We start from the raw sequence: 14,705 nt of genomic DNA, 5'->3' as shown, positions 1-14,705 counted from the left end.
CCACAATAGATGCTGTAGAATACAATAGACACAGAATTCAATAGACATTGTTCATCATGCCATAGACACTGGGCAGCTGTAATCAAAAGCCGATCAGATGCTCACAGATAAAAGTAGAAGGCTTTATTAACAAAGGAGAAATCCAACAAAAAGGGAGGCAACCAATACCTAAGGTTAGAGCAAAGGCTTAGTTGAGAAAACAGTGAAATTAGGAAAACCAGAACAAGCATTCCAATAAGGTGAACAAGTCAATAAGGGCAAAGGCTAAATACAGTAGCATATGGTTGGTAAACCAGAGGTAAAAACAGAGCAAACACTCTGTACACACATACAAGAAATAGGAAGTTACAGTGTTTCAGACGTTGATTTATCTATGCAGACTAGGTCATAAATGTTTACTGAAGTACATGTTGCAAACTTGTTTAAACAAATTTAATTGTCCAGTTTTAAGTGTGTACAGATCATTTTCATGAGGCCTAAAACCTATCAGTTGTAAACCATTCATTTTATTAAATTGTACCTTAATTTTGCACATTATGTCACAGCTACAGAGCCATTTCCAAGTAGACTAAAATTCAGGCCTTCCTCTAAAAAGCCTACTTAAGATGGTTTATTAGCCTTGGTGGGTATAGAATGCCATACCAAAACATTTTTAAAAGTGTGAGGAACAGTTATTATGAGTGGCCCAGAGAATATTAGAATACACTACAGTCAGTTTCACTATTCAGTACCTGTTATAAAATATCTGAAAAAACAATCTAAAACATACTTTTAGATAAGACAGAAAAGACCCAGTGAATTCACAAATTTAAAAAGTAATGTGTAATGTGTTGGCCTGTCAGAAGCCTAAAAATGTGCCTTTAAGATTACCAAGCATATGGCCTACAAAAGACTCTTTAATACAGATCTCCTATAGATCTACAAGAAACTTAATTAATTCCACTGTGCTACTCAACATTTCAGCACAAATGACTGAAATAAGATAATATCCCCCAGTTAACAAGCAGGCTAGTTTAAATGGAGCAAAACGATACTCTGTTGCTAAAAATCTTCAGAGCTCTCTGGCATTGCAGACACCACTGCAGAGCTTTGGACTAATATATAAGCCTGACAAGATCACTAACTCAGAAGAGTTAGGCAGGGCAAGATTATTTGTTCAGCACATTTAATCCCCAAAGTGGTGAACAAAAATAAATTCACACAAGTATAAATAAATTAAACTAAAATATCTAAAATAAAGACAAAAATGGGTGCAGTGCGTAGCCTTGAACATTCATCAAAGGCAAATGTTTTCAGAGTGAATTTAAAATTTGCTAGTTTGGACACCTGTGAAATCTTCTGGCATTTGGTTCTAGCTGGTAGTATAATAGAGGACAGCTGCCCCACAATGTTCTGTTCCAGTTCTGGGCACTACTAGCTGACCAGTCCATATTGAGCCAAGCAGCCTACTGGGACTCTATTCTATTATCATGTCAGAAATGTATTTAAGTCCTAAGCCATTTAGTGACTTATGAGCATTAACACTGTCAGCCCTGTAGCTAACTGGACAATAGCATAAGGGTCTGAGGAGTTGGGTATTGTGCTCATTGTCCTGGTTAGGTTTCTAGCAGCAGTATGTTGAATCAGTTCCAGATCTCTAATGGTCCATTTGGGAAGAGGCCACTGCCGTAGTCCAGCCTGGAAAAAAATGTAAAATTGGTCTTTGTAGACCTAAGCCTACTCATGAGAAACAGGTGTTAGGAGAACATAAAGTAAACTGCACAACGGTAAAGCAAATATTTATAGAAACAAATATTTCTAATAATAGATATTAGCCACATACATTAGAAAGAATGAAAGTTACTGAATTTGAAAGGTTTGTCAGCGTCAGCATGGGACAAACTTTTGGAGACTATAGGCTCCTTTAGCATGAGGAACTCTGGGCTGATGTTCTCCTCAGGTTCATTTCTTTTGGCACCAGAACTGGAGGAAAAAACACCCTGTGTGTTATCATAGGACTCAGTCGATTCAGTCATGGAAGATTCTAAAGAAGGCAACTCGGCCATCATCTCCTCAGCAAAAGACTCTGGCATGCTGTGCATGTGGAACTCAGCGGATGCTGACGGTGAGGATGGAGTGTGGAGGAGCAGTCTTTCGTGGAGATTAAGTTTTGAGACGAGTGGTTTGCCCACAGTCACTGTTTGTCTTTCCTGAACCTCTTCATCAAGGCTACTGTACTGGTAGTGCAGACAAACTGTGAAGGAGAGATCCCGCTATGGAAAAAAAATTAGCATGGAAATAGTAAAGTGACTGAACCAGCCAGATGCATTATAATAATATAGACACAGAAATGGCAAACAGCAATGACCTTGAGTCTTTGCAGAGCGGAGAGACGAGTATAGAGTCGTGGCTGCTCTTGCGGTAGCCAGTCATCCATGGACAATAGTAAGCTCCCTGCATCTCTCAGACTCTCCTGATTAGTATGTTTAAGGTCTGTCTCTGGGCCCTGAAAAACACCACAGGTAATGTAAGCAAAAGTAACTTCATAGCAGCTGGTAAGTGACTGGAAACATGGTAAGACCATTTGGAATGGAGAAAGAACTCTTGCTGCACCTCAGTGATGTCTGAGAGCTGAGCAGAGCAGCAGATTCCTTTGGGTTTCTTCAATATCCTGGTGTAGATGATCATGATGTTGGAGAACTCTGCAGCAAAACCCAACTGCACTTTGACACCGCAGTCGAAGTGAAGGACACGACTCTCTGGTAGGACTGTCACAAGGACGACAGCAATGTCAGCAATTTATTTCAGCACTTCATTTTACATTTTCTTTACAAATGTATACTATGCAGATAAACCAATTATTTATGCATCAAACCATAAGGAGCTTTTTTCTGCTTGACTGTAATGAAGTAGTCACTTTTGTACGTGACGGAAGTTTATTGGTTTTTGATTAATCACACCATTCACACCAAGGGTTTATCAATTTGTTTTCAGTATAATGCAGTGCACATTTCAATCACCACACTGAGCAATAAAAAATATTTTGTCTCTTTGTCCTAAATAGGAATTAGACCTTCTTCTATTAAAAAAAAAAAAGATCTCACCATGTGCGATAGCCCATTGTAAGTTCCGTGTTGATGCCATAACTGGGCAGTCAGGGGCCTGAATTGGGTCTGTCAGTGCACGTCGCTCAGAAAGATTACTGCGCAGCTCCAGGGCCTGACGTCCACGGGTAAGCTCACACCTACCCATGTCTGCAAATGCAGGCATTCCATGAACTTCAAATATCTTCATATGCAATAGCTACAGTCCAAATTTCAAGTGTCACCACAGAGGTAAACTTCAAATCCACAGTGGTAAGCCTCTCGGCAAGAGCATTACTGAATAACAGTCAAAAGGCTGATATATAATAGTGGTTCACCAGAATAAAAGAACAAACACAGTTTGAAGGAACAGAAGTTGAAAACAGCAAAGTCCATGACCTTCAGCCACTCTATCCAGCACGACTGTGACCTTTTCCTGCTCCATTAGTCTCTTCTTCAGGAAGCTCATGAAAATCCCATTGGACAGGTCATCTTTGTACACCTCAAAGGCCTCAGCATCAACACACCTGCATGTAGAAGGCCAAAACTTCTGAACACAGGTTTTCTATGCATTTACCATAGCAGCACACTTTGTCAAGGTTCAATTCCTGAGACAGAACCAAACATGTTTGACTCACGTTGCATAGCCAAACACAATGTTGGCTGTCACTTTTAGGGGTCCAGGCTGCTGGATTATGTTGTCATTCAGATTTCTATAACAATAACACACTGAAGTTGAGATTGAACACACTGACCAAGGCTTAGACCAAGGCTTGTATTAATTTTTTTAATACAGTTCACAATGCTATTGATGACCATGGTTTTAACATATACATTTTCTTCAAGTGCATGTTTTTCTTGTGCCACCAATCCAAACTGTATTTTACTGTCAAAAATAAACGCGATCCTTAAACTGTAGCCTTCTACAGGACTGACAGTGTTATGAGATAACATGACAGGGTTATGACATAAGTGCATGACAAAAGATGATGGTGCTATGAGATAATGGCGTTAAGAGTTAATAGTGTTAATAGTGCAATAGTATAACTGCACCTCTTGCGACACATGTCCAGCAGAAAGACATTGAGCCCAGTCTGGCGTTCTTGCATGCGTTGCAGGACGTCCTGCACCCAGAGGCAGTGCTCTGATGTGTACGAGGCCGGAGCGTCAATGGGCACCATGAAACTGTTGCCATAGTTCTCATAGCCATGACCAGCATAGTACAGAAGGCCTGCATCATATACCCACAAAGACAGAGGCAGCCATGAAGGAAGATTTATATATAAACCATGATTAGAGTTACTTGAGCAGAAACCCTAAACATGCTTGGCCTAAATATGCTAACCCTAAATCATTTTAAACAATGAGGAATGCTCAACCATTTAAACCCACATCAACTATATAAACTAAGCAAAGGTGCTTCAAGTTCCATAACAACAAATGAGGATTTACCATATACACCACGTCCCAGGAGCAGAAGAAACTCAGAGACAGCCCTGTGCATCTCATGCCAGTTGAGGTCCAACAGAGAGACCACCTTGAAATCCAGCTGCCGAAGCAGGTTGGTCAGCTCGTACACGTCGGCCATGGGAGCCTTCAGCTGCCGGTGGTGCAGGTAGTTCATGTTCCCAATGAGTAGCGCCACCTTATCTGTGGCTGAAAACAATGGCAGGAATAAGGTTTAATTAATGGTTCTTCTGATTTAAAGAAGGGTTCACCTCAGTTTTTTGCTCCAAATTTTGTGTATGTTTACATTCTCAGTAACCGAACCATGGATGATTGTCGACTATCAGGATGGAATATGATGCCATAAATAATGATCATTTACCCATGTGAATCAGCATATGTATGTATATCACGCTGTGTCAGTGAATCTTTCCTCAGCATGTACTGTTTTAGTACATTGTGAACTACTTCAACCCGTTCAATGGGAATCCAGAGAGAAGCTTCCAGAATTGATTCCATGCCATCAGCTACATACCAAAGAAATCTCCAAACTGTTTTACAAGTTGTTATGTCCGTGAATGTTGTGGAATTGTTATTTATTCTGTTGTGCTTTGAGGATTTGCTTTATAGGCCAGCAACACAAGGGCGCTCTGAGAGGAACCAGTGAGATGCAGAGATGTGACTCATTGTTACAACGTAAACAACCCGACTGGCCAACAGGACAATTAATTTATCTTTAAATATCTATGTTGCTATGTGTGGCCCATGGTGTGTTTGTCAGTAGTCACTATGCAGTCACGGTATAAGCAGCTCTGTAGGGCTCTGAGTTTGTGCATCACTGTCAGTTGTAGGCTTTCTTATAAATAGAATGTTATGAGTTTGTATTTACCCTCTTCCATGCCAGGTTCTCTGAATAGTGCCTTAGGAACTTGTACTTGGCGAGTCTAGTTAGGGCTTTAGATAGGGCCTTCCAAGTGAGTACTGAATGTTATGTTCCATAGGGTCTTTAGATAGGGTCAGAGACGTTTTCTACTGTCTTGTATATTATAAATATTGTTGTTTTTTTGTTTGGCGTTGTAGGGGTGGGTGCCATGTTTCTTTTGCCTTTGTTATTTTTCTGTTTTTGAAATAGGGAGTTAGGGTAGGTGTGTTTTACTTTCCTTTCTTTTAGGGAATATAGTGGTTGGGCTGGCATTAGTTAATTTTTGCTTGTTGTGTTGGCGTAAGCCCACCCTGAAGAATATCTCTGTGTATTTTATGTTGCGGCCTCATGGTCCTAGCTTATTGAGTTTACAAGAGGTGTCTGTTATAGGGTCATAAGTGTGCACTGGCAATATCTGAATTGCATGCATTAAATATGAGCATGCTTCAAAGATATCACCATGAAACAAGAAAACATACTGAGGTTAAGAGGCTGTAATGATGAAGTTACCTTCCTCAACTGTCTTCCAAGAGGCATCAGTGCAAGACCCAGGACCTGAATGAAAACACGCCATTGTACCATATAGTTGTTTTGTTCATAGAATAATGCTGGATACTTGATAACTTGAACTTGACAACTTGATTATGAATTCCTACCTATTTCTACTTGGACATTGTCACTCCATATCTCATGATACTGATTGTACACTCTGCAGGAGTAAAGCCCTCGGTCTGCTGTGGTTACACAAGGAACCTGAAAATATTAAACATTTTCCATGAATAATTTGGTCACCAAGTCACAGAGTTGTCTCACTGAATTGTAATTCATAAAACCAGTTCTCTCTCTCTCCCACACATACATACACACACACACACACACACACACACACACACACACACACACACACACACACATATAATGTATCATTGGAGTGTGTACATGATGGGGAATGTGCAGGACCTTTAGAAAGCATCCGGTAGCCTTCACAAGTAGTTGTTTATTGTGGTACCACTGAAATCGGGGTGGGGGGTTGGCCTGTGCAGAACATTCTAGATGGAGGATGTCTCCCTCTGACAGTGTCTGTGATCTGGGCTGCTTCGTTATCCACAGTCCACTGGCTGATGAAGGGAATATCACACCGGAGTCTGCAACACAATCAAATATTCACTTAGCTTGAACTATATCTACATGAAGAGCACATACTGAAACAGTGATTGGTTTTCAGCTGTCAGTTCTGGGCTAAGTATCTAGACACGTTACCTGCCCTAGAATGGAGCAAGCGCACATGGGCCCATTTGCTGAAGGTCCACTTCTCCCCGACGTTGACACGACAGATGTAGTGGCCTTCCTGGGCTGGGCCAATCGAATTCAGAATCAGCTCTGGTGTATTACCACCGGGTACCTGAGCACCAGCCACATGGACACCATATTAACTTACAAGCATCGCCTTAACTGTCTAACATTCTGCAGCTTTTCAAGACCGGTTTGCCTTTTCTTTCTTTCCAAAGAACAGGCTTGTCAGGTTCACTAGGCAAGTAATGCGAGATCCCTTTCCAAAGCAAGTTGGAAACTTATGACGATTGACTGCATCTAATGAACAAACACATATAATTGCTGTTTTCAAAGACAACAGTGAAGAATTAAGTGCAAAATGCTATTCAAACTGCACTCAGATAACCTTTCAACACAAGCAGAGTAACTACACAATAGGCAGTTCTCTACTTTCTAGCACTTTGTACATACAGCTCTAAAGTCAGATACATCCTATACATGGGAGCTTGGAAAGGGCTTTGCTGAACAGACCTCCTCTACCCTCTTGAACCACTGGTAGGTGAGACCCAGAGGGCCCACTGCTCTACAGCTCAGCATTACACAGCCCCCCTCAGGCACCTGCACACTCTGCGGATGCCCCGTTATCTCTATTGGCACCATCACTGTGATGAAAACAACAAATACACAGGCAGCCAAATATTAATGAAGCAGACGTAGTGTCGGCATGTTATATACGACATATTCATATGTCATGAATTATTCCTGTTAACAACATGTTAATACTTGAACACTTTCTGCAGTACTCAGTCTGAATAATCCAGGCATTTGAGGTTTGCGCTGAACACCTAAGAATACAACTGTGTCTGTGCATGCGCACGGGTGTGGGTGAGTTTGTGCGTTTACCACATGTGGTGAGGAAATTTACAGCTTCATGGTGCTCAATCTTCCTGAGGCACTTAAGCAAGAAAGTGAGGGAGCACCGGCTGTGTGTAAGCAAGGTGAGCAAGTATCGGCCAGGGCTGCCTTTCGCACTGAGCACCTGGAGAGAGCAGCTTGTCAGCTCCTTCTCACTGCACAGAGGGAAAGACTTCATGCACAGCCAAAACAAAAACCTCTGGTATCTATGCCAGGAGTAGCAAAAAATTCTGAATTCCCACTTTTCTGTTTGTATTGCTGTGCCGCATATAAGGATATCATTTAAATACTACTGGAGTGTCTTACCTGTAGCAGAATTGGGGTTGGTCCGTAACTGCCTTTGCCAACTTCCTCCAGCCACAGTTTGAATTGTTAAGCATGTCCGCGAGTTTATGTAGCGCTACCTCGCTCAGAGTTTCCAAGCCCACATTCCAGTCTCCCATCTCTCAGCGAGCAGTGTTCCGTATCCTGCCCAAGTACGAGGAGGCGTCGCAAGGTTTGCTTATAATGCTGTAATGTAAAGTATCTTTAGAGTTTGCTTATATATAAATATCTATTTTTTCTTAGACAAACTAGTCCCTCCTAGAAATTCAGACGCACTTCTGATGAAGGACCTCTGTCTGAATGTATATGAGAAGTTACACTACAACTTCAGTAGCTTTTTGATCGTTTTCTTGTTATTCCTCTTTGGGTGTTTTTTTAACCTGAGTCATGATCACTTTATTTACTTTTTACTTAGAATTAAGTATATTTTAGGTGACTAAGAGAGCTGAGGGTTTAAATTATGTTCCACGATGCCAAGGGTCCCGTGATGAGTCATTTGTACGGGCCAATGCCCTCAGCACTAGCTGGGCTTTCCCGGACCAGACGGGCTTGCAGCAAAACGCAACGTCATTAACTACAGCTCATGCTTCAGTAGAGCGTGAAAACACGGACCGTTCTATTTCAGGTGGACTGGCGAAACGTGTTAAAACTTGGTGATCCAAAGCTTAGATTAAAGTAAAAATAGACAAATACATATCAAGATCTGCTTGTTAAGTAGTTATACAGTAACACGAATATGGCAAGACTATCTACGTTAATTTAGACGAAGTATAGACATATCATTAAAACGTAAGTAAAGATGAAAAAGATGAAAGCTAGTTGCTACTTTCTTAACCATAGGCAATGCTATATAATAAATATAGTAAGGTTACCTGTACAGTAAAGGGTCTTCCAGGAAGTATATCCAGGCCTGTATTATGCTTTTTAAACCCAAGGCTCAGTGTGTCTTCCACTCGCATCGACCTCTCAAGACTATAGGAAGTTATCCATTTGCTCTGACAGTTTGTCAACAGGCACTTTCCACTAAGATTATCACTCGAAAATCTGACATTGATAAGATTTAATGATTTAAACTCCAAGTCCGCAAATCTCTACTCGATCCTAAGAGCCGCTCTTTCGTCTGTAGTTGGTCATAGTTCCTCTTTCTAACACATATTTGCATGCACACCCATGTTGTAGCTTTGAACGAAATAAACAGGTTTTACTTTCAACTTCTACCAGCCTATAGCAGAAAAGCTTCTAACAGGGCACTATACTGCTCAGCAGTGCTGCTCATGTCAATGGAAAGTAATAGATCTCAGCCAGAGAAGAATAAATAAAATACTTTGGCAATGCCCAAGGCAAAGTCTCCTGAGTGCACCTTTCACATTTTTTGTAACCCTGTGAATGGGGGAAATCGGATCGCCACGAACTGAACAAGTACTGGGCAACATAATACAAAATGAATTTAAAGAGGACGTTCACCTTATTTAACATTTGACCCTTTTCACGTATTTATTTGACGTTTTCTGCACCCCTGCGACAGATCTTTTGTTAAAATGATTTTAAATAAATAGCTAAAAATTCATAATTCGTGCTCTTCAGTGAACTACTGAATTCGTCCGCTGTATCGGAACCATTTCCGGGTGTTCATTCATACCGTGCAAGTAATGTTCACAGGTGCTAAGCAAATGTCCATTTTTCTGAAGAGTATGAAAGTAAAGGTATAGTCTGATATAGATCCAGTTAAACATGGTGTACGTCGGGCTATACTAATTTGAGCATATTCGGAGTGTTGTACAAAGCTCAGTTTATTAATGGCAAAGAATGAAAATGAAATGTTTTTGCTGTTCATATAACATTTCCACAAGCAACAACAGCGCATAACGGACGAGTTAGCTAAGCTAACTAAAACTAAAAGCAAAAGTTGGAGCACTCTGTCCCACGTCCAGGAACCCGAAGAAGACTCGACAGAAACACAACGGGAAAAGGAAGTACATTGCGACGAAATTATAGGGCTTTTTTAAGTTATGTTTCAAGGAAATTATCACTGACAAAGCAATTTGTGTACATTGAACGATACGTGATCATAATTTAGATTGCAAGCCCTTGGTGGTAAAATAATTCCGGTAAAATTGCATAAATCCATAGTTTGACGCATCAAACTGGTTTCAGAACGTTAAACATAACTTGGAAGTAGGAACCAGTTGTGATTATATAACAAAAAGACAACATTTTAAATACTGATATATCTAAACATATATAGACTTTAGACCATAAAGTAGAAATACTTCAAGAATGTAGTGCCTCGTCAGTTTCTCAGAATCTTTTGCCTTTATGCAGTCTATTAAAACGCCACATGTGTTCCTTCCTTAAACGTTTCCAGTATTCACGACTGTCGGGATCCACTTCATTGAGTTTCTTAGGGGGGCCAAGGTTCAACTGAAACAACCTGGAAACAGCAAACAACATTTAGGTGACTGTACTTCAGTTTCACATAATAATAATGTTGTTGCTACAATATTCTTTACTCTTACCATTCTGGATATTCCTCTTTGGGTTTAAGTGGGGGATCCTCTCCCTGTTTGTATATGTTTACTCCTATGGCATATGAGACAAGCTTTTCTGGGTCTCTGCACACCTCTGGACCCTTTAGAACTTCCTTGACCATTTTCCCCTTCCCTTTGGGAGCTGCGGGAAGCCACAAACATGTTAGCTAGAGAACAAATACATTTCAGTATACTTAGGAATTAGTTTAAACTCTCCCGTTTTGTTGTGCTTTACAAGTAACATCAAAAATAGATAAATAAAAACCGCTGCATTAGAAAAGATGAACTAATGGCTTTATTTAGCTAGCGATGTTTCATATCATGTTCGGTAAACAGCCTATAGCTACAATGTTCGCCCTTACTTGCTACTAATTTTGTAACATCCAAGGTCAGGGTTTACTGGCTAGCTAACGCTAGCAAGCGCCCAATGCATAAAATATTAAAAACAAAAATCATACTAGCTTTCTTAGCATATCCGCGAGCCAGGCATTGTCTGTTGAAAACAGTGTAGGCGCAAAGCTCAACGTGTGAACTAAAATGATGGATATTAGTACCCCTAAAACAACTCAGTAAGCTACTAAGAGACATTTTTCTTACTAGCCCGCTGCACCATGCTGTTAAATAGTAAGACCGCATCACTTCCGGGAAGACGGAAGTATTAATATTGCGGTGCACAAATCTGTAGCCGTTGAATCGAAACTATAGTTAACAGTATAATATAAAGGTGCAAAAAAGGCTACCACGAAAAGCAGTAGCATATAACTATTGCTATTATATATTGAGATTGAGACTACAACTATTCAGAGTGAGAATTACTGCGTCACACCTGATCTGAAAATAAACTATTAGCTAGCCAATTAGCTGCATTCCGGTCCACTAGATGGCAGCAACGTTCCAGCGCTAATATCAAGCGAACAGAGTTTACGGGCTTTGTGTTTTCCAGAAAAGTCAGGGTGGAGAAGATGGCAGAATATTCGACTGTCCAGAAAGGCTCACTGAAACTCAAAGGACTTGGACATGTTTCGTCCGGTAAAAAGTACGTAACTTGAATTTCAAGTTCCCACATAACCTTTTCGACTAGCTACACACGCAACCGGTGGGTTACCTTATCTAGCATTTTAGCATAGCTGGTAGCAAAACATTTGGCTAGATAGCTAGCGCTAGCTAGCTACCGTAGTTTGTGCGCTGAATTAAACTATTAAGATAGCTAGTTAACTAAGAGAATGAAGAATATGTAAGTGCCAGATGCATTAACCTTAATGATACACCAATTAAACAGGAAGAAGAAGACAGAAGAGGAAAGAAAACGCTTGGAGAAACAAGTGCTGACCGCTCAGAACGACGAGGAAGAGAAAAAGAAAGTCTATGTTGACAAAAGGACGCCAGCACAAATTGCGTTTGACAAAATACAAGAAAAACGGGTACGTATCCCTTTCCAAGATAATTTAACATTTCGGCGTAAACGTGTCTTATTGCCCATCAAGCTGATGTCTAGTTACCTGAAACTAATTGTTTTAGACACCCTTAAAGGCTCCCAGGACTAGTAGTTGTTGATGCTGCTATTCTAGTCATTGTCAAGTGTGGTTTATTCGTCACATACATATTCGTCACACATAGTCATGCACAGCATAACTCGCAGTGACATGGTCGATGCCATTATTCCCACGTTTTATTGAAACATGTTTTGTTTTCTTCTCTCTCAATTTTCCCTAGCAAATGGAAAGAATTTTGACCAAAGCCTCCAAAACACACAAACGAAGAGTTGAGGTAAGAATTTATTTTTGCTACTTTTAGAATCAATTAAGGTTGACAGAATTGTCATCCTGCATCTTCTGTCCATTGACTTTGCCATGCTGGCATGTAATATTTAAAAGCACATCTGCAGAAGGGCACAGCCTTAATATGTATTCAGAGAGTAGTCTGGTAATGTTTGGTAATAACATGCATCTTTCTCTTGATCTAGGAATTTAACAGACATCTGGACACACTGACAGAGCATTATGATATTCCTAAAGTCAGCTGGACTAAATAATGGGGTATTCATATTGACCAACTTGGATTTCAACCAACACAGGATTCACAGATGTAAAACTGAGAAGCTATCATGTCCTTTGTAAATAATAAGAACTTGCTTTTAAAGCCTTATTTATCTGCACCTGGCAGGGTAGCTTTGGTACTCCAACTACAGAGGCTTTAAAGACAATAATACTGTCAGATCTCAGATCTTAAAAATACAATATGTGCATTTGTTGTGCTCTGTATTAACCTGAATAATGTCCTATGGCAGCTGTTGTGCTGCATTGGGCAGTTAAATTTTGGGGTGTGTTATATTTCACCATAGTTTCTATTAGTAAGAGGTGACTGAAAAAAGAATGTGGCCTTTCTTTTCTCTCTTGCTTTCTAATTTGCTTTTTATTTTTGAAAATTCTGGCCTGTAATAAATACAAATATGCTAGTAACTAATTTTTAGATATTGCTTGGTAGTATGTTGTATAAGTTACATTGGCATGTTTTGTCTTCAAGGAACATTCTCAGAACTATTAAATTTATGATATTCTGTCATGAATCTTATTGAGATACCTGTACTTATTGAAGTACAGACTTCAAAGTCCTCAGATACTAAAGATCTGCAAATGTAAATTAATTGAACCAATGAGTGATGGGTGTTTGTGCCTGTAGAGCTAACTGCAGTGTTATGGTAGAATAGGACAATGTAGTTTGCCAAACTGTGTATTGTAACATTAAAAATGCTTCATTTAATTTTTCAAGCTCTCTGGTGTCCTTTATTTATTTAATTTAGAAGCTCTGCAGGAACTTACTTCATGAGCTGTACTGCTGTATACTTACTGTGGTTGATCTGTGGACATCTAGAACTTTAAGAGCTAGACTAAATATTTCCAGTGAATGTGCAGAAACTGTTGTGCAAAGTTCACTAAATAGTGGCAAGTCTGTAGTGGCAAGACTATCAAGAGAGTTTAATTTCAAGAGCGTACACTAGGACGCGAAGTTGTGTACCATAATAAATTCAGTTGTCCCATGCATTGAGTGTAGTTTGGCACCAGATGGCGCCATTAGCTCGACAGAGAAAACTATTTGGTGTCGGTGTCTTCTATAGCCAGGTACATCTTGAGTGCCATACGTGTAGTTTGAAAATTTGGTGCAGTGAGATTCAGTGGTCAGACTGGAATATGCTATATTATTGGACCCAGTGTTCCCACAGACTGCTGTTTCTGAGGTTGGGACCAGTTCAGTGGCAATGGATAGAGTGCAACATGGTGTGTATCCAAGGAGCCTCACCTTTATCTATCGGTTCCTGTCCTCAAGTGCTATGCCGGAACACAAACTGCATTATCCTTTTTAATAGCATCTTGCATGCTGAATTGATGTATATTTACTACAAGGGACATAAATGAGTGCACACATTTGTGTCATTTGTCTTCTCCAAGATAACTCATTCTGTTAATGTGCACATGATCTTAATAGGTAGTGTCATGCATCAAACCATATCAGAAGCATTTTTTATGGGACTGACACACAAGCTTTGAAAGTGCATGTTTCTTCATGCTGAAGAGACTAGATTTCATTGTTAGCTGATGATCTATAAAGATGAGTATAGTGCCTCTCCTCCCTTTAGTATTGTATTGTGTAGAAATGTTACTGTAGCCCACATCAGCCATTATCATCTGTATGTATAATTTGACATTTTTGATATATAGCCTATGTAAATCAACCAGTTTCCTATGAAAGAATGCCTTACAGCCTTGTTAACCTCTGGTTGGTATACACATAGGGCTGGTTTCCTGAACATAGACCAAATAGATTAAATTGCAGTGCCAGTAGCATTTGAAAATTCCTTTAGTCTAAGCTTAGGCTTTAACTGAGTCTAGGAAACGGACCTTTACAATTTTAAGTTTTAGATTTTTGTCATTATCATTTTATTCACTGTATGATGCAGTCTGGGTTGTGGAGTATTAAAAGTACAGGCCTTCAAACTTTTCCAAAGGAAGAGAAGATGCAGGACGTCTATGCATCAGCTCCGTCGTGGTTGTTTGGTGCATTTTTTGAAACTTTGGCCTCTAGTATATCAATGCATTTCACCAGCAACGATGAGGCTCACATTCCTAGTGGTAATACATGTCTTGAGAAGGTTATGTAGCCTCACAAGAGACTGTGTGCCTAGCCTAAAATCTTCTTTGAAGCCAATATCCCAAGAGCCTAGTTCCTCAATTAGTATTG

The 14,705-nt window shown here is 40.0% G+C and overlaps 3 protein-coding genes across 6 annotated transcripts; 1 reads left to right on the top strand and 2 right to left on the bottom strand.

Moving 5' to 3' along the window:
- Nucleotides 1–108: 108 nt before the first annotated feature.
- Nucleotides 109–9,583, bottom strand: malt2 (MALT paracaspase 2). 4 transcript variants are annotated; one of them, XM_081708383.1, is made up of 17 exons: nt 8,814–9,583; nt 7,924–8,127; nt 7,606–7,772; nt 7,234–7,364; nt 6,691–6,832; nt 6,391–6,575; nt 6,087–6,183; nt 5,941–5,985; nt 4,515–4,718; nt 4,116–4,293; nt 3,701–3,775; nt 3,462–3,589; nt 3,084–3,233; nt 2,593–2,747; nt 2,348–2,485; nt 1,823–2,252; nt 109–1,677 (listed from the first exon to the last, which is right to left on the bottom strand). In XM_081708383.1, exons 2-16 carry the CDS (start codon nt 8,058–8,060, stop codon nt 1,824–1,826), a joined length of 2,361 nt encoding a protein of 786 aa, XP_081564509.1. In that variant the 5' UTR covers nt 8,061–8,127; nt 8,814–9,583; the 3' UTR covers nt 109–1,677; nt 1,823. The 4 variants fall into 4 exon arrangements, with proteins under 4 accessions (XP_081564509.1, XP_026861275.2, XP_081564511.1 ...); XM_027005474.3 differs by having other exon boundaries at nt 109–2,252; nt 7,924–8,085; XM_081708385.1 differs by lacking the exon at nt 8,814–9,583 and having other exon boundaries at nt 109–2,252; nt 7,606–7,789; nt 7,924–8,052.
- A 130-nt stretch (nt 9,584–9,713) lies between these two features.
- Nucleotides 9,714–11,097, bottom strand: mrpl54 (mitochondrial ribosomal protein L54). The gene is made up of 3 exons (XM_027005475.3): nt 11,067–11,097; nt 10,458–10,611; nt 9,714–10,372 (listed from the first exon to the last, which is right to left on the bottom strand). Exons 1-3 carry the CDS (start codon nt 11,080–11,082, stop codon nt 10,240–10,242), a joined length of 303 nt encoding a protein of 100 aa, XP_026861276.1. The 5' UTR covers nt 11,083–11,097; the 3' UTR covers nt 9,714–10,239.
- Nucleotides 11,098–11,348: 251 nt separating this feature from the next.
- On the top strand, nt 11,349–13,237 carry fam32a (family with sequence similarity 32 member A). Its single transcript, XM_027005476.3, has 4 exons — nt 11,349–11,505; nt 11,749–11,890; nt 12,183–12,236; nt 12,433–13,237. The coding sequence occupies exons 1-4, from the start codon at nt 11,432–11,434 to the stop codon at nt 12,499–12,501; spliced, it is 339 nt and encodes a 112-aa protein (XP_026861277.1). The 5' UTR covers nt 11,349–11,431; the 3' UTR covers nt 12,502–13,237.
- Nucleotides 13,238–14,705: the final 1,468 nt, after the last annotated feature.

This window comes from Electrophorus electricus, chromosome 26 (assembly GCF_041902795.1).
Source record: "Electrophorus electricus isolate QZ-2024a chromosome 26, ASM4190279v1, whole genome shotgun sequence".
Lineage (NCBI taxonomy): Eukaryota > Metazoa > Chordata > Actinopteri > Gymnotiformes > Gymnotidae > Electrophorus > Electrophorus electricus.
This window is presented reverse-complemented; position numbering and strand designations above follow the sequence as displayed.